General features: G+C 23.4%; 4 protein-coding genes across 6 annotated transcripts in view; 1 reads left to right on the plus strand and 3 right to left on the minus strand.

Annotated features, from left to right (window-relative positions):
- Positions 1 to 24,347, plus strand: part of LOC122501654 (cytochrome P450 302a1, mitochondrial) — an 83,035-nt gene that overhangs the window by 8,122 nt on the left and 50,566 nt on the right. The window lies entirely within an intron of this gene.
- On the minus strand, positions 1,193 to 8,443 carry LOC122501658 (alpha-tocopherol transfer protein-like). Of its 3 annotated transcripts, XM_043611289.1 has the most exons (8): positions 8,272 to 8,435; positions 4,451 to 4,595; positions 4,146 to 4,305; positions 3,773 to 3,953; positions 2,774 to 2,959; positions 2,211 to 2,316; positions 1,835 to 1,998; positions 1,193 to 1,654 (listed from the first exon to the last, which is right to left on the minus strand). In XM_043611289.1, exons 2-7 carry the CDS (start codon positions 4,587 to 4,589, stop codon positions 1,838 to 1,840), a joined length of 933 nt encoding a protein of 310 aa, XP_043467224.1. In that variant the 5' UTR covers positions 4,590 to 4,595; positions 8,272 to 8,435; the 3' UTR covers positions 1,193 to 1,654; positions 1,835 to 1,837. The 3 variants fall into 3 exon arrangements, with proteins under 3 accessions (XP_043467224.1, XP_043467225.1, XP_043467223.1); XM_043611290.1 differs by lacking the exon at positions 1,193 to 1,654 and having other exon boundaries at positions 1,739 to 1,998; positions 4,146 to 4,316; positions 8,272 to 8,443; XM_043611288.1 differs by lacking the exon at positions 1,193 to 1,654 and having other exon boundaries at positions 1,739 to 1,998.
- Positions 16,008 to 17,652, minus strand: LOC122501660. Its single transcript, XM_043611292.1, has 4 exons — positions 17,484 to 17,652; positions 17,142 to 17,351; positions 16,616 to 16,780; positions 16,008 to 16,534 (listed from the first exon to the last, which is right to left on the minus strand). The coding sequence occupies exons 1-4, from the start codon at positions 17,529 to 17,531 to the stop codon at positions 16,223 to 16,225; spliced, it is 735 nt and encodes a 244-aa protein (XP_043467227.1). The 5' UTR covers positions 17,532 to 17,652; the 3' UTR covers positions 16,008 to 16,222.
- Positions 18,405 to 24,196, minus strand: LOC122501687. The gene is made up of 4 exons (XM_043611346.1): positions 24,175 to 24,196; positions 23,765 to 24,105; positions 23,221 to 23,570; positions 18,405 to 18,426 (listed from the first exon to the last, which is right to left on the minus strand). Exons 1-4 carry the CDS (start codon positions 24,194 to 24,196, stop codon positions 18,405 to 18,407), a joined length of 735 nt encoding a protein of 244 aa, XP_043467281.1.

Below are 24,347 nucleotides of genomic sequence, written 5' to 3' on the forward strand. Positions count from 1 at the left end.
ACATTGTTCAAAAAAAAAAAAAATTGCCAATCTCAGAAACAGTACCAAGATGTAAGGAAAAAAATCGTACTCTTGGGATTTAAGAAAAAAAGCTTTCTTCTTATTACTTTTGTCATATATCTCTGTTATTACTTTTATTATTATACAGAGAAGAAAATCGATAAAAATAAAAGCTGAAATATATAATAAATGTTTGTTTAATCGATAAACATAACAACTAGAAGATAAATTCTGCATTCAATGTATATAAAAAATTATATTCATATCCTGGCTAATTTAAAATTAATTTAAAATAAAATGCATTTGATTTTTGTAATTAGATATAAGATTCTTAGAATCTTTGAAATGAAGATATATTATTTTGGTGTTCTAAGGAATATTTTTCTGACTAATTAGTTTTATACCCTTTGGTAAAGAAATGCAGAAAGTAATCTTCTTCAAAAGTCGAAAACTCCAGTTGTGATCTTTATTGTCTCTAATTTGCTCTTTCATTTAAAAAAATTTCTTTAAAAATACTTTATTTAAAATATTTTTTCAATATTTCTGTTATTAAAGACCGGAACATATTTTGACAAATTAAAATTTTAATAGCTCCACAAATAATTTAATATATTAATAGAATAATATTAATATTTCAGTATTTTAATACACGCCTATTTTTTATAAATAAATTAAAATATACATATATTGAAAATTAAAACACTGAAATTAATATTATTGTATGAATAAACTAAATTATTAATCTTAAAATTAATAATAATAATAATTACAAAAAACAATTTCAACAGAAAGAAAATGTTAAATAATTAATATATTTTTAATGTATGTGATGAAAAATCAAGTTTTATTTTTTAAAAACTAATTTTTATTTTTCTACATTTTCTACATAATTTTCTAAAAAAAATAGTTGTTTAAAAAACGAAACACATTTTTAAAAATACGAACCGAAGGAAAAAAGAAAACTTTTAACTGAAAATCTACTGTAATAGTGGATAATTATTTTTAATTTTTATGGAGTAAAAGTACACAAAGTTCTTCATAATATTGCACAATTATTTCTATCGAGTATAAATCTCATTGAAAATGGTAAAAGATAAAAGTACGAAAAAAACAGTGAAATAATACTTGCAAGGCAAGTGAGATAAAAAAATCTTTTTAATTTTAACTATTTTTTTTAAAGTAGTGATAACAGTGTATTTAATGCCTTTGATATCTTTCAATGCAGTTTGCGCATGCTGAATATTTCTAGTGACGTCATTATTTAAAAAATCAATTCTTCCCATTGGATGTTGTATGCTATACATCTGTTTTTACAATTAAATATGTATTGCGTTTAAAATATATATTTTTATTAAAAAAATTTTTCATTCATTTTTTTTTATTTTTTTTTTTTTATTCATTTTTTGAAAATATGAAATCTCTTCAATTTATTATTTGAACTACTAAAAATAATTAGTTTTAGAATACAAATTTTGAAGAAAATGTATGGAATTTTGAGATAAAAATCTATTCTCTTGCATAAGAAAATTTAATATAACGATTTTGAAGATATTTTCAAATAATAAGTTCCCGTGTTTTGATATTGTAGGGTACTGTCTTGTCGATTTGCTGTTGCAGAAGCTTGCGATTATCGAGACACAGGCGTCGCTAAAAACTTATAAAAGAAATTATATTTGAAACACTTTTAGAGTTTGAGTTTCTTTTTCAAAAATTTATTTATACATATAATGGTCATTTATAAAACGAAAGTAAGTAAAAAATTAACAATAATTATTATTGGAAAAATTGGTAATTTCGTCGAATCGAAATATTTATAAAAAATTTAGAAAATTACTTTTCAGTCGATATTTAATTGTCGAAATGAACCTTGCATTCCGTCGAGTTCCTTTGCAAGTAACGATTTGTGACTGGGCATTCGTAAATTTTCATCTGTCTTGCTGATTTTTTCGTCCCTTAAATACCAGTCTTTGTGCTTTTCAATTTTTCTGCACCATGCATCTAAAAATAATTTATTTTATTTTATTTTATAATAATATAACTGTACAAAGAAAAAAATAATTATTAAATAATTATTAAATAATTCTTAAATTATTACTAAATAATATTACTAAATAATTGCTAAAAAATAATACTAGAACAATTTTGAGCGAATTTAAAATATTATTTTTGAATTTCCGATAAAATATTTCAACTTAATAGACAAATAATACCGTTCAATTCTTCAAAAGTTCCAGCATTGCCTCCCCATTCATTTGGCAAAATTTCTTGCTCTACATATGGATATAAATCTTCTCCACCTCCAGTATGAATTCGAAACTATAAAATGATATTAAAGTCCGCAAAGGTTTTTAAAAATAATTAGATGATATTTATTATCGTGGCTTCAAATTTAAATTTTTGTAATTTAAACACTGGGGAAAATTTATTTGATTCAAATAAACGATTACTTGTTTATCAAATAAATATTTATACTTGAATCAAATAATTTTTATCTCGATCAAATAAATTGGGTTTGAACCAATAATTTCAGTATTTTAAGCAAATATAATCTAATTGACTTGGTCGAAAATTATTTGATGCAAATAATTATTTGATAATTACAAATCATTCGATAGTTGAAAAGTAATTGTTTATTTGAATCAAATAAATTTTTTTCCGTGTCTTCTAAGAAAAGGATAAATTAATAAAAATTTGTACATAAGATGAATTGAGATGAATTAATTTTTAATTTTTTTAAGTAGTTAATTAATTTTAGGAATTTTGTTGCTCATACCTTTTGAATTAATTTTTCCTTGAGCAGAGGGTAGAAAATGTTAAGAACACTTTCAATAAATGTCGGTGCGTGGAGGTAATGCACTCGGTGTAACCGAAAGGGCATGCTATCCTGTATGGCAAGCATTGCCCTTCGAACAATCGATTGTGTTGGACTGCACTTTGCAAAATGTCCTGCACTGAAACCCTGAACGTTGGTAATAAAAAGTAGAAGTATTTGTATATTTTTCTCATTCCATACTAGTTAATGTTTTAACCTTTCTCTCTTACTTTGAATTCAGTGATTATTTTGTTTACCTGAAAATGTTACGCGCGCTGACGAGCAAAACGCCGTGTTCTATTTTTTATTATTATTATGCAAATTGCAAATATTTTTATTTTCAAAGAATTAACTTTCAATGTTTAATTCTTTTAAATGAGAAAAATTTTTTCTTTAATTTCTTGAAAATTCAGGACTTAAAATTTGTTTAAATTCATTTCTTAATTAATATTAAGTAATTAATTATTGTTATTTATTATTCTCAAAAATTGTAATAAAATTTTCGAAAAAATTCAACTATTCTTAAAAATTTTAATACAATTCTTCGAAAGAATTAAATTGCGTTCTTAAATTTTTAATAAAATTCTTCGAAAGAATTAAATTGTTCTTAAAAATTTTGATAGAATTCTTTGAAAGAATTCAAGTATTTTCAGTACAATTTTAATTAACTTCCTCAAAAATAAATGACATTTATTAACCCTAGAAACTTCGATTATTATAAATAAATAAAATAAAATATTTTACATTAATAAAAATTAGTTTTTCTACAATAATTTAAAATAATTCTTAAAATAATTAATTTTAAAATTCAAAACACTCAAAAAGAAGAAAAAGTATGAAAACAATTAGGAAACAAAAACTAAACAGAAGCATTTAAACTTGGAATAGACATCTCTGAAATACAATTATTAAAATAAACTGAAAATATTATTTTATCTAAAAAAAACTTTAAAAATTCACCTCTAAATCAAGAACCATGATGTTCGACAATGAAGCTTCTTCCATTAAACGAAGATCCATTACCATTAAAATTCTCCGAGTTATTGCTTGCAGGGAAAATTTTTCCAATGCTTTGTTATTCAATCGTAGAATTGTTACTCTGTGCCCTTCTCGTGTCAGAGATGGTAAGAGAAAATATTGTCTGAAAATATTTTTAAGAATCGTATTATTTAAATATTAGTTAAAATCTATAGAGATATAATAAAAAAAAGTTATTTATACATACAAGAATTCATTTTAAAATGACTATTAGAATGACTATTAAAAATAAAATAAAAGTATTAAATAGTAAAAAAAATATTGAACAATAAAAAGTATAAAAATAGTATTTTACACAGATTTACAGCACTCTTGTATTTCCTTCGCCAAAGGATCTCTATTTGCGAAAAATTCCGGTAAAGCTGTTCGCGCACTGTAGTATCTTTCCAAAATTAATTTGCATCTTTCAATACTGTTCTTGCATCCGAAGAGGAAATTTTCTAGTCTTTTGTCATCTGAAACGAAACTTTTAAGTAAAATTTAAAAAGTTTTCACAGTCTTTTTTTTATATTTTATTTATCAAATATTGTATAATTTTAATTATGTGTAATAATTAAAGAAATTAGAGAAAATTATTTGTACTCAAATATTAAATTTTACCCATGTTTTTTGGTAGATGAGGTTGTTTGGCTAACCATTCTTTTATGGCAATTATGTCACGTTTTCTCATTTCGGGATCAGGTGGCAGTTCTTCGTCAATTCGCTTTTGTTGTTCCACAGTCGGGGGTAGAAGTGTCATTTTAAACTGAAATTGTAGAAATTGTTCTTAAACTTTCTCTTAATTGTTGAAAATAACTATGAATTTCGTGTCCAGCATAAATGCATATAATTATTTCATTTTATTTAGTTAAATATTTAATTTAAATATTAAAATAAAGATATTTTAAATTCGTAAATTTTACTAATAAATAATTATTTTTACTAATTTACATATTTGTAAAATTTACTAATTCAAAAACGAAATTTTATTTACTAATTCAAAAAAAAAAAAAATTAGTAAACATTTTTACTGATTCAAATTTAGAGAGTGGAAGTATAAAATATATGTTACAGAAAATAATTTCTCGTGTCTCTTTTTCACAATGACGATATTGCATAAAGAATATTATAAAATCATGTATTTACTTATTGAGTAAATACAAATTTACTTAATTCTGCAAATTCATTTTTCACAAGGTTCTTTTGTTCTCACATTAAAGTGCAAAGGATATCAATATTTACATTCATTACACAAGAACATTTTGTTTTATTCTTATTCTTATATATGTATAATATTTGTTGAAGAATAGAATTTAAATTCTTGCTCATTTTTTTTATCTTCTCCTACATTAAATATAAATATTTTTTTCGAATATTATATTTTTTCATAAAATAGAATTATATTTCTCATTTTCATACCATTACATACTTTTCAGGTTTTAATCCCTTAAAGTAATAGACGTTTAGTATTACAATCAGTTTTTTTATATTAGCGGGAATTTTATTATTTTCAGGGCTCGGATTGTATTTAGGACTCAAAAAAGTCGCTTTAGTCGCATAAATTCAAATTTAATAAAATTCATAGCAAAATTTTAATTAGGTATTTTTAACATTTTTTTAAAAATTCTCTTTAAAATGTAAATTGTTTATATAAATAATAAAATTCTTCTCCTAAATTCAATTATTTAAAAAAAAATTTAATAAAATTCTTGTCAAAATTTCAATTATTTTTATAAATAATAAAATTCTTCTCTGAAATTTAATTATTTGTAAAAATAATAATAAAATTCTTCGTAGAAATTTAATTATATTCAAAATTTTTTTTATATTTCTCGTCAAAATTTTATAAATAATAAAATTCATCATGGAAATTTAATTATTTTCAAAAGTTCTGATAAAATTCTTTACAAAATTCAATTATCTTCAAAAGTAAAAAAATTCTTCGCAGAAATTGAATTATTTTCAAATTTTTTTTTAAATTCTCCTCACAATTTCAATTATCTTTAGGTATAAATATCAAAATTCTTCTGCAAAATCCAATTATTTTTCAACATTTTAAAAAAAATCTGTTCAAAATTTCAATTATCTTTATGAATAATAAAATTCTTGTCAAAATTTTAATTATCTTTATAAATAATAAAATTCATCGTAGAAATTCAATTATTTTCAAAAGTAATAAAATTCTTCGCAGAAATTCAATTATTTAAAAATTTTTTTTTAAATTTCTCGTCAATGTCAAAATTAGCATTATCTTCATAAATAATAAAATTCATCATGGAAATTTAATTATTTTCAAAAGTTTCTGATAAAATTCTTTGCAAAATTCAATTATCTTCAAAAGTAAGAAAATTCTTTGCAGAAATTCAATTACATATTTTCAAAAATTTTTTTTTTAAATTCTCCTCAAAATTTCAATTATCTTTGTAAATATCAAAATTCTTCTGCAAAATTCAATTACTTACTAATGTTTTATAAATTTCTTCTCAATAATTCAATTATTTTCATAAAAATAAATAATATAAAAAAAAGTTTTTTATAAAGTTTTGTAATATAAAATAATGATTTTATCACTCGGTTATCTTTAATTAATTATTATAAAACATGAAGACATCGATTGCTCCGAGTCAAAGACTCGGAGTGATCGATTTCTTCATGTTTTATAACAATTTTTTATAACTTGTTTAATTTCAAAAAGGTTTGAATTTGAATCTTTTGAAGAATTTTATTTCCTATGGAAAAATAATAATTAAATATTTATTTAAAAATGAAGTTATTGATGTTTTCGAAAAATTTGAGAGAAAAAAAGTTGAAGAAAGTCACATTTCCTTAGAAAAGTTGAAAAAAGTCGAAAAAGTCACACAATCCGAGCCCTGTATTTTTAGAAAATTGATATAATTATTTTTTTTGTTAATAAAAATATAATTTAAATTTTTTCATTTTATTAAATTAAAATCGTCGTAACAAGTTTTAAAAATATAATTGTAAGCGGATTAATAAAACTCATATTTCAGGAATCTAACGAATGTTCATAATTTCCATATTTAAAAACTAGATCAGTGGAATATTTTTTTTAATAACATGTACAGACATTTAGTCAATAACACTTAACATTTTACGTTATGTGACTGCTTTCGACTCTCATTTCCTACATTAAGTGAATTTTACATGTTTTATCAAAATCGAAATTTATAATTAGTGAAATTAATCTGAAAAGTGTGTACTCTTTATAAATTTCATAATCAGAGAATTGGAAAGTTCTTGTCAACTCGAAACTAATAATTCAAATGTGCAGTGCTCAGTTGTTTCTTAAAAAAAATAATTTTGCAATCAATACGTTCCGCGCGTGTTTATTGGCAATGGACAAAAGAGAAATTACTTCTTTCTGTTTCATATGCATTTTGTTTACATTTTTTTTTCTTTCTACAATCGCGGATCAATTTTAGAAAGCATTTCGCTTGTTTCCAAAATTTACGTGTTTTGCAAGAAAAGTGTCTTATTGATTTTAGTTACTTATTTTTTTCTTTTTTATGGTAATTGTTTTTTTTATTATACTTTTATTATGCTTGCGGTATAAAAATTGATTATTTTATGAATAATATTTATCAAAATAGAAATATTTCAGTATATAAAGTTTTATTGTTTTCGTGTATACACATGCGAAAATTATGTTTCATTATTTACTTAATGACGTTATTTCCGGTAATATATACATACATAAAATACCATTTTAGGAACTAACTTCTAAATGAACATTGTAACTTTGAACATTTCGAACTTTGTGGAGTGACTTATTTTTCCTTTTGTGTCAAACTTGATGTCACGTGACTTAGCCTTCGAGATATAATTACAAATTAACCGGAGATATTACGAATAAAGTTTAGCAGTTCGTTATTCTTAAATAAAAATATTGGTTATCAGAAAATATAGTCGTTTTATAAATAATATTAATAATAAATTATTTGAAAATGTTTTTTATATTTTGACTTAGAAAATAAAAAAATCCCTATATTAAATTAGGGAAACTATGTTTAATTTTTTTCAAATTATTTCAAAATGTTTTTCGAATTTTTAATTAAAAAATAAGAAAAACTTTCTATTTTAAATTAGGGAAACTATCTTTGTTTAGTTTCTTACAAAACACGTAGATTTTTAAAACATTCTTATAATTATAAAATTAATAAAAAAGTTAACAAAAAAATTAGTTATAATCTTTTTTAAATTAATATTATTTTAAATATTTATTTATTATAATAATCCTAATTAATAAATTAGGATTATTAATCTTTACATTTTTTAAATGTAGGTAATTACTCTAATGATTTATTAAATAATTCGGAAAATTGAATGAAAAAAAAAATACTCTTTAGGAATTCTGATGAAAAATGTAATATTTTTGTTCTTTATAGTTTTTTTGTTTTCATAGTAGTTTTTAAAATACTTACTTTAAATGTGAAAAAATTAACTTTAAATTATCCAAAGGAAATCGCACCGGTTCTTGATACCACTTCTATCGCGACTCTGACTTGAGATTCGAATGAGCCCTCCACGAGTGCCCCCCACACATGTAATAAGTCCCATTCTTAAACATCGAAACCGTTTAGAAAGGTTTTAAAAAAAATTGCTTTTTCAGAAATATTTGCTAATTTCTTCAGTCTTTCTAATTATTGTTCTTTGAAGGTTGGACAAATTTAATGATTTCCTTCATATGTGACAAAAGAAATAATAAAAAAAATAAAAAAAAAAATAAACAATATTCTAATTTATAGAAATAGTTAATAAATAATGTTTCTACGCTTATGTTAAGTTGTATTTTATTTTCATAATCATCGTCACACTGAATGTGTTGGCGGGTATAAATTTCTAGGTTGATCTCTTTTTAATTGCTAATAATAATTATTGTGTTACAACAGATTTAAAGATTTTTTTCTATCTCAAGCAAAAAACGTTTGATATTAGTTATAGTCTTTCTTCAGTTTTGTGGAAATTGGAAATTTTTTAAAAAGAAAATATTTTTCTTCAATTAATAATATAATAATAATAATAAATAATGGATTAATAATATAAATAATTGAATGAAAAGACTAAAAACTATCATTTGTGACAAATTGTGTTAATTATTTTCAATTTTAATTCTAATGGATTACAAGAATTTAATGAAGGACTAATCGATTCCTATGGTAAATACTAAATAATACGTAACTTCTGACTGTTTTTTTGCATTTTATTGATTTCTTTGATAATTTCATTTTTACAGTGAATTATCACTGATAATTTAATTCACTGAGAAAATGTCAATAATAAATAAAAATAGGGGATTTTCAAGAAATTTTCAATAATTAGTTCTGTTTGTCAATGGTATATAAATTTCATAAGATTCACAAATCAGAAATAAAGTGTATATACTTAGAGGAACTGCAATAATAGTAAAATAAAAATTTTTTTAATGTCACATAATAATTCTATGCATTTGTAATTAGCAAATGTCACAATCTTCATTTACAAATTTTGCTCGAGTCTCAATCTCTAAAAAAAAAATTTACTTTTTCGTTTCATTATTAATAACTATTGAGTATTATTTTTGGTATTTTAAAAACAAATTTTTTAAAACATAAATTTTCGTATAAATTTAGTTAAGAAAGTTACTAGGTAACGATTTTTTTATTTTTATTACAATTATACATATGTATAGTTTGAATAATAGGTAAATAATATTTACCACCTTCAGATCACTAATGTAACAAATTTTGTATAATAATAAGAGGTTAAGTTTTAAATCATGTAGGTAAATATGAAAATAAAATTTAAAATTCCCTTGAAAAAAGTTAGTTACATTTAAAATATGAAATTGTCAACAAATCCAGAATGGTAGAAGGGTTTACAATTTGCAACACATTATGCATAACATGCATTTGGTGCAGCCTACTGTTTTCATTTTGGTATAAATATTTTTTATTCTAAAAATTTTTATTATAAAATCATTATTAAATTCATACTACTTTTATTTACTCTAGCATATATGATTTAATTTAAATGAAAAAGTATTTATTGCTCTAGTTTTCCAAGGATTATACATAAATTGCAAAGAACCAGTTCCAGCGAATTGTGTTTTCAAAGAATGAAATGTCAGAAAGATGTAGCAAAAATTTTGAAACGCTGTAAATCAAGGGATAATTTAAAATCCTCTTCGGGAAGTGAACATTTTAAAAATTGTGAGAAACAGGAGATGAAAAAATTCCCAGTCGAAGCAAAATTATCCTCAAATAATCAAATAAAAAATATGAAGAGAAATGGGACAAGTACTTGTGATGTTGAAAATTTAAAAGTTTCTAATGCCGAAATTATTTATAATAATAAGAGAGAAGAAGAAAATTTGAAAAACAATTTACGAGGGAAATATAAATTATACGTGAAATTGACAAAGCAGCCGAATAATTCTAATGAAAGATTGTTGCACTTAAAATGCAAATGTCAAAATGATTTGGTAAAATCTTTGTCTTCATCTGTGAGTGATTTCAATTTGGGAAAAACGAAAAAAGTGTACTAAACACTTATTGAGCATTGTGTATTTATTTTCTTATTTCAAAAATATATCTTGTTATTTAAAATCGTTATTATATAGTTTCTAAAAAAGTTTTTTGAATCAATAGCTTTCTACCCGAGTTGTCTGCAAAGCACAATTTCGACTCTTTTCGATTTTGAAAAAAAATTGTTACAATAAATAAATCTTCAATAAATTATTATAATTTCTGAGTTACGCGTGTGTAGATTGAAATGCCTACATACAGGAGTTTAGTTGGCAAGGAAGGAATTTTCAGTTTAAAATTCATCCAACTGAAATTCAGATTCAAAAAAATTATTTTTAACTTCTCGTAAATTACACTAGCAACAAATTTGTAATTTAAGCAAACAATAAAAGCTTTTTGCTATGTTTTTTGAAATTTCTGCATCGTGAAAGAAAATCAAATGACGAACGTTTTTTATTTACTTTGACAAGTGTCACTTATGTATAAAATATATTTTTTTAATATGCTCTTTAATTTCGCAATTTTATATTAATTTTTACTATTTTTAACTGGAAAAATTTTATTTGTATTGAAATTTTCTTGAAACTGGAAATTGTTTAAAAAATACGAATTGCGACAATATTCAAGTTTATAGTCATGATTGAATGGATCGGAATAATTTGTTGCAGTTCCCTTATTTCTTGTGTGTGTTCTCTCTTAACCACATCTATTGTAAGTAAATTCAATTTTATAGTTGAGTAGAAATAATAATTAAATAAAAAATAAATTAAATAAAAGTAATAAAGAAATAAATAAAATTTAAATAATAAATATAATTTTCTTACTTTATCACTCGGTAGTATTAATTATAAATAAAACTTTGAGGTTATCAAAAACTTAAATAAAAAGTTAAATAAAAATAAACAGAAAATTTTTCGAAAACATTTTTTAATGAAATTTTTAAACCGATTTATTAAACACAAACGAAAATTTGTTTCACAGTGTTTAACTGTTACTGGTGGAAATTTGCGAATCAGATCAAAAAAACCTGCTAAAGAGAAAAGTCAAGATGCAATTCTAAATAGTTCCCAAATTTCTGAAACATCGAAAACATATAAAATGAATAATAATTCTCAAAAACAGATGAGTCAATCGAATATTGTACCTCCAAGTAAACAGAGTTTGGAAAAAAAGCAATCAATGGAATTTCAAGAAAAAAGTGTCGAACATTTAAAAAAAATTGAAAATCTATCCAAAAAAGATATTTCCAATAATTCTGCAAGTAAATATTCAACGACTGCAGTCTCAGTTTGCTGTAATATGCCCACGGAAGCAGAAATTCAAAAAATCATTGACGAATTTAATACCCTATTTCGTCAGTACAATGAAATAATTTCGAAAAATCCAAAACAAGATATTCAAAACACACAGTCTGCTGCTAAATTTCAAGAAACAAAATTAGATCAAATAAATGTTGGAGTTATGACTGAACACGATAATCGTGAATTATTAATGGGTTATAAAACAAATTCAAAAATTCGAAAATGCAAATGCACCACAGTGAGAAGACATTCAAGTAGTCAAAGTGTAAAAACGGAAAAAAGTTGTATTTGCAATTTTCGAAGGAGTAAGAGTGACGTATGCATGAGAAAAGCTCCAAGTTTAAGAAGTATTAATAATTCAAAACATTTCCTAAAATCGTCGAGGTACTCAAAGCAATATGTTAATTCAAAACCAAATTGGATTTCGAAAACAATGAGAAAATTCAAATCGAAGGATGAACGAAAATAAATTAAATGTTTCATTTCTTGTCAAATCTAAAGAAAACTTGTTTGTTTATTTAGTTATTAAACTTAAATACCAAAAGGGTAAAAATTCACCGATTCCTACCCTTAAAAACATTATTTTCCGCCCAATTTTATTAATTTTTTTGGTTTACTTTGTTATTTTGTTATTTTTATCAATATCAACTCAGGTTTCAGGAAATTAAAAAATTATTATATGGTAGTTTTGTAAAAAACTAAAAAGCATCGTTTATACGAAATTGAAAGCTGTCACAACATAGTTAAATATTTTTTTTATCCCAAACATAATTCTCTGCGGGAACTCAAAATTATATGAGAGAACTCCCAAGAAGTCCCTAGCATACGGGAAAAGTACATTCAATATTTCAATTCCTATATAATCGGCACAAAAATAAATATAATTCTATCAAAAGTTTCTTTCTTAAAATTTTGTATGAAAAAGACTTATTATATAAAATTATATATAAATCAGCAAATATTATCATTGAAATCAAAGATTGTCGATTGTTACAATAGAGAATAAGATTTGAATTAGGGACTGACTTTTTGCTTTTGAATTAGTAAATTTTAATAATTTATTAAACGACTATTTGTTAGTAAAATTTACAAATTCAAAAGTAGAAAAGTAAATTTAACTATAATTAATTAAATTACTATTTATTAGTAAAATTTATTAATTAGAAAGAAAAAAAGTAAATTTTACTAATAACTAATAAATAGCAATTTAAAATTAGCAAAATTTACTTTTTTGCACTATAAATATTCTTAGTAAAATTTACTAAATCAGAAGCAAAAAATGAGTCACTAATTTAAATTAGTCTGCTAACCGAGAAATCCGGGAAATATCCGGGAAGAAACTGGGAATAAGCCAAGAATTTTATGCCAAACCGGGAACTTTTTCACCAAATTAAAAAAAGTTTTATTATATTAATTTGTTTTTAAAAAATCGCTTTTTATCAGATTTTAATTTTTAAAGATTTATACAGTTCTCTAAATTTGAATTCGTTAAAAATAATTAATTTGATAACAAAAAAATCAGACACTGATTCAAAAATAGTATGTAAATAAATTTTTTAAAAAATTATCGAATAAATAGAAATTTTATGAAATTCAACTGAAAAGAATTAAATTTGTTAAAAAAATTCCATTAAAAACTTTTTAACAAATCGAATTTTCAGAGTATTTTAATTTAATAATTGATAAATAATTGGATTTTAAGAAGAGACACATTCTTTATTCATGTCCCTTAGTGCGAAGATTAATAATTAAAATTTTTATTAGTTAATTTAAAAAAAGATACACACTTAAATTTTTTAATAAAATTGAATTTTTGCAAAGTTTTCTTAAAAATTCTGAAAAATAAGATTTTTGAAATTTTTTAATTTTATTGTTTCAAGATAATTGAATTTTTATAAACAAATAATTGAAAATTTTTGAAATTTCTTAACATTCTATTAAAAATAATTGAATTCTTTTAAAGAATTTTATTTAAATTTTTTGAAAATAATCAAGAGAAGTTAGTCACCGTAATTATAATTTTATTTTTAAAATATAAAGTACCTCTTAAATTTTTAAATCAATTTTTTGCTTCTAAAAATTATATTATGTTATTATTCATTAATTATTATAATTATTGAACTTCTCTTAAATTTTTATAATTTTAAATTTCTGAATGTTCAAATAAATGATATTTATTTATTTCTTGAGTAAATTTAATTTGTATTACTTATTAAGTAGATAATTAATTATTTCTGCTTTTTATTTTCAAAAATTGTAATAAATTTCTTCGCAAGAATTCAATTATTTTCATAAATAATAATATTCTTTGGAAGGATTCAATTACTTTTACAAATAGTAAAATTCTTTGCAGAAATTCAATTATTATCAATACAATTTTAATAAAATCAAATAATAAAATTTACAATTATAATTATGAATAGACAAGATTATTTTAAAAAATTGAAAAAATTCTTTATTTAATTCAATTATTTTTTAAATTTTTAATTAAAATTATTTAAAAAGCATTATTTTTAAAAAATTTAAAGAAACTCGTCAAAAGTATTTAATTATTCATAAAATTTTTGAATCCATTTGTAGATTTATTTAAATGTTTGAAATAAAATAAATTTAAATTTGATGGGAATAAAACCGGGAAAAATTAGGACTAATAAAATAAATTTTACTAGTTAAAATGCAGAGAGTAAAAGTCAGATAAATGGTATATTTCAAGTAACAATTAGAATTTAAGAATGACAATTTTGAAGAATAATTTAATAAGAATTTCTAAATATGTGAGACCTTGAAAAAAAGTCCATAAAATTTGAAAATATAGCCGAATATGAATTGATCCACGTTTATATCTTGAAAATACACCCATAAGAATAAGAGCCAGCGGTTTTCTCGAATAAAACGTTGCGGTTTTTGTTACGTTTACATTGGCCGTTTTCGGCACTCGCCCCGGGTTAACTCCCGGTTAACGGTGATTGGTTAGATCCAACAGAATGTTTTTGATGATTGGATAATTGTTAACTCGGGGTTAACCCTGGGTGAAAGCCGAAAACAGCCATTGATATTCTTCGATTTCATTCAAGACACGAATCGAGTCATTAATAATATTATATGACACAAAGTGGTTGGAGAAATAAATCAGCGAGATAGGTGGTCCACCACAATATAAAAGGGACAATATAGAAGTGGTTTCATTCCAATTCATATATGCTCAATTCGACTTGCTGTATTCATAATAATAATCACAATAATAATAATCACATTGCATCACAGATGCGAAACCTATCTTTCCGAATTTCATTGCTCTTATTGTTATCCGCATTATTAGCATCGGCGACGTCATTAGTATTCACCTTTATAGGAAAAATTTGAATCCCCGCTGAGATGTATGTATGCAGGTCTTGGGGGGACTTCCTGGTTCATAAACTCGGTTAGTTGGTCCCCAGTTACCTGTCAACAAATATCCTGCGAGTCCTGACCGATATATTCAATAAAACTGATGATTGCGATCATAAACATCAGTGAACAATCGGATCTTCTTTTTGTATTCGAATATAATCGCATTTTGAAAACTACTCTCTGAAAAAAGATTTTGTTAATAGAAATTAGTATTTCTAATTTAAAAAAAGTTTTGCTTTCGAATTAGTCAATTTCACTAATATCAGTAGAAATCTGAATCATAATCTACATCCACAAGAATAATCAGCACTTCCTAAACTACACAGTCCTTTTTTGAGTAACTGAAGACTATCAGTTTTTTTACCGATTAAAACGAGAGATTTCGAAAATAAAAAAATCTCCTTGCATTTTCTAATCGCCCTCATATATATTTAACACAAATCGTAAATCATTTGTGAATTTTTAAAGATTTTTAGTAAAACGCCCAACCAATTCGAGAAGTTGTGTATATGATAAATTCAGTAGGGGTACCTACAATATGATATTGCGGTCACTTGTCGTCCCCCATTGTAAACAACCACAGAGTCTAGAAGTTCTTTACGACATGTGAAAAAGAAAAATGTGATGGTTTCCTCCTACTGTTCGATTATCTCATGTCACGCTATTTTTTCAACATAAAAAGCGTAACTCTTGAATACTTAAATTTATTGGCGTCGCATTGTCACCCGTGTTAGGCCACACAGATTTTTATGAACTCCCACGATATTCACTCAATAATCAGTACCTTTTTTTCATTTTATAAATATATTTCGCGTTATTGATTCAACTGCAATTTTTCTAACCCTCACTCATTGAAAGAACATATCATCTATTGTCACGCTTATTCTTCTTATACACTATAGTCCAATTTTATTTTTTATTCTCAATCGCAGCGTGTGAAAAAATAAAAAAAGTACGCATGGGTTAGAATTTGTAGCACAATTGTATATTTATTTACATATCAATATATACAACTAGAAGTAAAATTTATGTACAATTATTATAGTAGATTACAGTATATTAGATTAAACATTTTTCCTAATTTTTGTTTTAGTGAAAAATTATAGCCTATTCAGAAATAATAGAAATTTTTACTAATTTTAATTACTAGAGGACTTATCATTAATTAACTGAATAAACTATGAAAATGTTATACATTCGCGCGTACAATCATAAAAATCAGTTTTTAATTTCCCTAATTGCTTGACTATACCGATGTGCTCTCTATTCATATGGAAATAGGAATCATGAACACTTTTATTTAAATAATTCGAATTTTCAAAATGAAAGATATTTGTATTTAAAGTAAAAGTCTCGAGAAAGAATTCAGCTTTCCTTATTTTATCGCTGAGACAATCATTTGCACTCAAGTAAAAAGTATGATTTTTCAAGCAATTTGAAGCAGTTTCATTAAATTCTAAGTCTAAGTCCAGTAAAACTTCTTCTCCAGTCTAAAAATGCAAAAATATTAAAATATTATTATAATTATATATACATATTATTATAATTATTTATGTATATTAATACGCTACCTTATTGAACTTAGTCAGCTGACTTTTCTGTATTATATTCTCAGTAATGTTATTTGCCGTTGCTAACAAGGTTCTATTGTTTGTATCAATTAATTGGTATACAGTAGCTAAAGCATTATTTCTACAGAAACTTGTATCGTTACAATTTTCCGTGTTCCTTATCATCTGTAGAAAAGTAAAAATTATTTTTTAAAAAATCGGCCTTTTTTTCAAAAATTTTTCATCTTTTGAGAAAAATTAAATTTAAATCAATTTTAATCGAGTTAAGTATTTTTCTCTTAATTTTCGATAAAAAATACATTATCTTTATACAAAGTTTCAGAAAAATTCTTTCAAATGGATATAAATTTGAGGAAAATCATCAAATTTTGAACCGAATCGGTCGAGTAAAAATTTTTTGTTTCAAGAAATGTAATTTTGCCAAAAAGCGAGACTGTTTAGGGTTCTTTCTTATACAAACGGAACCGTAAAAAGAATGTATAATATAAATTGAAAATTGATTATAATTAATAAAAACGTTACATACATGAAGTTTACCGCTTTCTCTAAGTCCTAAAACCACCATTCCATCTGTTAAAAATTTTGCCAAATTATGCATTTCCTTATAAGCATAATTATATTCCTGTTGCAAATGTGCAGTCAAATTTTCATTCCTTTTTTTCACCATGTATCGTAAGTCACTCAATCTTTTCAATTTGACAACATCAACTGCTTCTTCCGATAATATAAAATGTACCTAAATATTACATAAAAACACTTCATTAAGTATAAAAAAAAAAAATATTTCACAAAAATTTAACATTAAATTAACCCAGAAAATATAAATGAAATCCTCCCCCTTTTTTGAAAATAGAAACATTATACTTACTTGTAAAGCACAAAATATTAAAACGATTGATGGAAATAAAAACTTCATCGTTAAATCGAAAAAAATTACATCAATTGCAAAAACTGTATAATACTATTTGAATTTTTTTAAACCTTCGTTTTATATATATGTGACCGAAGTTGATAAAATGAAGTTTACACAGAATTTAGTTTATAGATGACAAATATTAACTTTAAGAATTAATTACAAAAATCTATAATATTAATATTGTTGACAGAAAAATCTGTGATATAATAATGTAGCATTCCAACATAGTGTGTATAGTCTTCTTAGAAAAATTTTATATCAGTAACAAATGATGTGTAAAAGATGATTTTTAATTTTTTACAAAATAGGTCATGTGTTAAATTTTCATAATTTGTAGTTTTTTTTGTTGTGTATTTCCTAATAAATTATAAAAACATAGCTATGAAGGTACCTATTTAAACAGGTGTCCGAAATATCGTGCGTCTTCTAATATATCACTATAATGAATTTTTAATTTTTAATTTTTAATGAAATCATTATTGTGAAATTGCTTATTCATTATTCAGATTTTAACTATAGTAGTCTACGTACTATTTATATCGAACATTTTTTAAATAAGTAAATGTTGCGAAAAAGTTTTTAAAAAATAACTAATTTTTTCATAGAATAAAATCTGATGTGTTCTTTTAGTCAAGTTCAATGAATGTAGTTATTAAATTTTTATTAATTATTAAATAAAATAAAATCAATATTTCAATTTATGATATTTTTATTGTTTAAAACATACTTAAAATAAAATGAAAAGAGTATTTTATTCTTTTAGTTTAGAAAATTTTAGTTAAATGTATACTTATTTAACAACACTTATGAAAAAGGTTCAAAATTTGTGACGAGTTTCCAAAAAAGGTACCTGAGAGACAAATGAATTACAGGTTATGTTTGTGTTAGATTTTTTCTGGATTAAATGTTTCTTTTTAATTATGTAAATTAGAAATAAGTTTCTATTGAATATTTTGGATCCAACGAAGACTGGAATTTTTTGCTTCTTTTTTTCTTGGAAGCGCATCACATTTATAGTTTTCTTTTTTAAATCTAAGAATTTGTTTATTAAATGAATAGTTTTAAATACGTACAGGAAAAATATAAAATAAAAAAATATAATATTAAAAACAAAATAATTTATAAATATACTTTTTAAAAATATAAAAGATCAAAAGATTTAAAAGAGCTTCATACTTAATAGAATAATAATTGTGTTATTATTCTAATAATAAAATATGGACTGACTAAATAGTTCAATAATAGTTTAATATAGTAATCTATATTTATGTATGAAACTTATCTATGGTTAAAAATAATATCCAAATATTGCGATTTATTATTAAGTGCGAATTTCAGAAATTCAATATCTTCAGTAGTAAATTTTTTATAATATCTCGTCACTATAAAATAATTTCACAATAATTAATCAAACAAAAGTCATCTTTTTATTAGAAAGGTATTTATTAAAATTTACTTTTAAAGATTATGCGCTATCTAGATAAATGCGTTGATAAACATTGTGTAACGTTTAAGTCAATTTTTAAAGTGTTGACTTTTTTTAATTTTTCGTATATCTCTTATTTGCCATATTACATAAATTTATCTTTGATAGTATAATAACTGTTAATATTTACTCTATTTTTATGTTATGTAATTTAAAAATTTTAATCCTGTGTCTTAAATTTAATTGAAGGTAATCAAAATTTATTGAAATTAAAATAATTTTAATCGGGTTAATTCAGATATCAAGTACAGACTGTATTTTAATTTTGAACGCAGATGTGTGTTAAAACTGATGAAATGATGAAAATAATTTTCGAAAATTTTCTAAAAGAATTCAATTATTTGAAAAAAATTTGAATGAAATTCTATTCAAACATTTTATTATTAAATTCTTCGTAATAATTCAATTATTTTGGTAAATAATAAAATTTTTTACAGAGATTCAATTATTTTTATAAATATAATAAAACTCGTCAATTTTAATCGAATTCTTCGAAAAATTAAGAAAATCCTGATTAAAATTTCAATTATTCTTATAAATAATAAAATTCTTCTCCGAAATTCAATTACATTTTCAAAAATTTCCTTAATTCAATGACTTTCAATAATATTATTTTAATAAAATTTTCCAAAATAATTCAGTTATTGAAAAAAAAATTTGATAAAATTCTACGCAAACATTTCATTATTTTCATAAAATAATAAAAATTTCACATAAAATTCTTTATAAGCAAGAATTCAATTTTAAGAAAACATTCATGTATATTCAATAAATTATTTTTTTTTATATTTAAATAATTGAATTCAAAAATTTTAAAAAAATTTCGTCCAAATTTTAATTATTAGCATTAATAATAATATTAAAAATTCTTCTTCGAAATTCAATTATTTTCAAAAATTCTAATAAAATTCTTGGCAAAAAATTTCAACTACATATTTTTAAAAATTTTCTTCAATTTAATAATTTTCAATATTTTCTATTTTAATAAGATTTTTCAAAGATGTCAATTATTTTAAAAAAATTTAATAAAATTTTATGCAAACATATAAATGTTTTCATAAATAATAAAAATTCCAGAGGACTTCAATTATTTACAAATTTTTTATAAATTTCTTCGCAGTAATTCAATTATTTTCATAATAATAATAATTTCATTGCTGAATTGCAATTATTTTTAATAAAATTTTAATCGAATTTCTCGAAAATTTCAATTATTTTCAAAAATATTATTCAATTCAATGATTTTCAATATTATTATACTATTTTAGTAAAATTTTACAAAGAATTTAATTACTTATAAGAATTTTATAAATTTTTTAGCAATAATTCAATTACTTTCAATACTTTCATAAAGTATTAATAAAATTTTTAAAAGAATTCAATTATTTAAAAATTTTTTTTATAAATTTCTTTGAAAAGATTTAACTATTTCCATAAATAATAAAATTTCCGCAGGAATTCAATAATTTAAAAATTAAAACACAATTTTCATGAAATATTTCAAAATAAAACAATTATTTAGAAAGGTTTTTATAAAATTCTTCGGCAAAATTCAATTACATATTTAAAAAAAACTTTTTCTGAGGAATTTAATTATTCTGGATAATTTTGTTAGAATTTATATATTAGAATATTTAATAATTATTTTTAATAGGGTAATGTCACCTTGAGTGGACCGCCTAAGCTTTTTTTCTAAAAAATTCTTTATGACAGCAAATTAATCGGAGGTTTCTATTCCAAGCTTTAGTTTAGATCCCTAGATAAGTGTTTATACCATAATAGCTTTGATTTTTTTTTATTTGGGAAAAACAATTGACTTTAAAAAAATAGCTCATTTTTAAGGAATGAAAAAAGTGTAACCTTGAGTGGACCACTCTTAAAAAATTGTAAAAGTTATTCTAAATTCTTTAATGTTTTTAATATTTCTGATATATTGAAACAAAATTTATGCTTATGCAGCTTCAGACCATGTTTGTGTCGCAATGTTTACAAGTGTAAATGTTTACATTTTCAATAATTTTGGCACATATCACATCAAAATCACAAAAAAATTAATAAGTAACATAAAACAGTTTCAAACCAATTTATTGTCAATTTATTTCCATAAAAATGGTAAACTGACATTAAAAATATAAAAAACAGGCAGTCCACTCATGGTGACATGCAACTTTTTATGGCAGAAACAAAAATTTTTTTTTGAGTCAAAATTATCACTTAATTAAACTAAGACAATCAATTTCAATGTCCAAAGTAGTAGGAAAAAAATAAGTTACCTTTTAAAACTTAAATTTTACACTACTTTTACACTTCCGAATCACTTTACTCATTGTAAGATCGACTTCTTTTTTGGTTTGTGTTCTTAAAAATGCGTTACATCAAACGATAACGTATATATGATTATCGCGGAACATAAATATTCTTCCGGATTCTAGGTGCGGTGCTGCTATTCGTTTTATTTATTTCACGTTTCCGCTGTCAGATAACTTAAAAACTCAGGTGGTCCACTCAAAGTGGCGGTCCACTCAATGTGACATTACCCTACATTTTTAATTAAATTTCTTTTAAAAAAAATTTTATATTATATTCAAAAATAATAAAATTCTTCGTAACAATTCAATTATTTTCAAACAATTTTAATAATATTCTTGTAGAAATTTAGTTAATTTCAAAAATTTGTCGAAATTCAATTATTTTCAACATTTACTTACTATTTAAATAAAATTTCGCAAAAACATTCAATTATTGAAAAAAAAAATGTTAATAGAATTTTACACAAATATTTAATTACTTTCATAAATAATTAAAATTCCATAGGAATTTAATTATTTACAAATTTTTTTATAAATTTCTTCGCAGAATTTCAATTATATTTTTAATACAATTTTAATCAAATTTCTTGAAAAATATAATTTTATTCTTAAAGATTTCCCTTAAAATTCGTCAAAAGAATTCAATTATTCAGTATTTTTTTTTTATTTATTTGCATTTTATTTGTATTTAAATAATTGAATTTTTCTAGTATTTTATAATAAAAAATTGATTTAAAAATGAATTTCAGTTGAAATTTTAGATAATGATTTTATCACTCGGTCATGTTTTATAGGTAATATATATATTCTCATCAGTTGTTGAATTTCAAGAGCAGGGTTAAAAAATTTGAATCTTTTGAAGAATTTTAATTTCTATGTAAAAATAATATTTATTTTAAATAAGACTATTGATGTTTTCGAATAATTTAACAATTAAAGAATTCGTAGGTTCATGTAATAGAACATTCTTTTAGTACCTAATATCTAATAATTTTTAGAGTGAATCAGAATATTCTGTAAGGTTAGGAAAAAAAAAAATTTTGTCTGGAAATCAGGAAAAAACAAAATTAAAATTTTTATGGCAACCCTGTTTTTGGTATACGGTATACTCACGGTTTTACCCCACTTTCTCTATTGTATACGAATATCCTTGATTTCATAAAAAGATAAAAATAAATTGTCATTTGCAGCAAAGAAACCATTTTTTTTTCTATAATCATTTTGTTAATGATTTGATATTTGATTTTTCTTTGATATAAATATGAATAATGAAATGTGCATCTTGCATATATTGCTTTTGAGAAATCTGAATATTCAGTTTTCTTTAAAAAGGCCAAACTCACAATTTACCGAGAAATTTACGATCGAATGGTAAATGACAGTGATTACTGGATGACTAGGATAAAATATTCTCTCGGGACATTAGGTTTCATCAATCGTATATATATATATATATATGTGTGCCCATATATATTCATTCAGAACTACAACCGTGGCAGAGAGCTATTACTGCAAGAATTTCATTCAGGACTTTTCAGTGGCGAAAGGTTAGTCGCACTCAAAGGGCGGGGATGCTTTTCCTCAATGAAAAATACTCCCACTTTTGACTTTGTGCAAATTGCCATTCATTTTACTGAGATCTTCAGGTTTTCAAGCATATTTATTATAAAGGTTGTATACGTTTTTATTGGCTTCTCAACACTTATAGTAGAGGTGAAAATACTTCTCCCTTTTTTTTCCAGGTGATCGCTATTGAGAAAATGCAAAGCAGGTACTCTCTTCGGGAAGGAAAATTTCCAACATTGAAGTAGTATGGAAATGAATGAGTCAATAATAATAACATTAATAGTATAATTTACTTTGTATTTTTGGCTACTTTTTCTTTTTACGATTTTTTACTTTTCCTTTTGGGGTTTTTTTCTTTTTTTTCGATTTTTCTTCAACAGGTGGCACTTCTTCTTTTTGTGGGAATGATTCTTTTGGTGGTAACGAAAGTGGAGGAGGGGGAGGTGTAGGAGGAGGGGGTGTTGGTGGTTTTGGAGTGCGAAGTTCAACTTCGATATTTCTTTTCGCTTGATTAAAAGTGTCGTCCTTTTTCTTCACTCTCAGAAGAAATATATTTTGATTTCCTTCTGTTATGTGATCGTTGAACACTTCCTGAACTCCAACGCCGCCTAGTTGAGGATGTACTGTTATTGTTTTGCAATCACTGCTTCCGTATTGTCCGTCACTTGGCGGTCCAACCTTATTTGAAATGTAAAGCAAAATTTAATTAATTTTAAAAAGTTTAATAAAATTTTTAATAGAATCTCAATTATATAAAAAAATTTTAAAGATTTTCAGTAAACGCCCAACCAAATAAGAAAATTGCGTAAAATACTAAAAACACAAAATACAACACAAAATATTTTAATGTTATAAATAAAAAATTAAAATACCTTGTAGGCAATAGCTTGGGGCTTGTAATTCGATTCATCTTTGAGGTTCACATGATTTTTCGAATGAATTCGAAATAAAATTTGATTATTGTCTCCGGCATTGACAATTTTTGGACCCTCTTTTCTGGTTGGTCTTTTAATTTCAACCATGTCGCAGTCGCACTCAGGTTCCCAGGTACTTTCTTTCTTCTTGCTCTTCTTCTTCTCTTTTTCTACTCTTATCGTTAGAAAATTTCCCAACATTTCTGCGCCGATTTCGTGAAAATATTTCCGTGGTTTTTTAATTTCTAATGATTTGGAAAGATCTTCCTCCAAAGAAGGAGACATTTTGGAATAACAAGCTGTAATCAAATTGCAAATATTTTAAAATTATATTTCGAAAATGTTGTGGTTCAAAATTTGAAACTTACATGATTGTTCAGTATTCTGCATTATTTTTTTCCAGAAATTGAGAAAAAGTTATTTTTATAATTAAAAATTTAATTTAGTTTTTTAATTTTATTTTAATTAAATAATTTAATAATTTATTAATTTAATGTTTGAAAATTAAATAATTTAAACTTGACACTCTGTAATTTTTCTT

This window comes from Leptopilina heterotoma, unplaced genomic scaffold (genome assembly GCF_015476425.1).
Source record: "Leptopilina heterotoma isolate Lh14 unplaced genomic scaffold, ASM1547642v1 Lhet_212, whole genome shotgun sequence".
Taxonomy (NCBI): domain Eukaryota; kingdom Metazoa; phylum Arthropoda; class Insecta; order Hymenoptera; family Figitidae; genus Leptopilina; species Leptopilina heterotoma.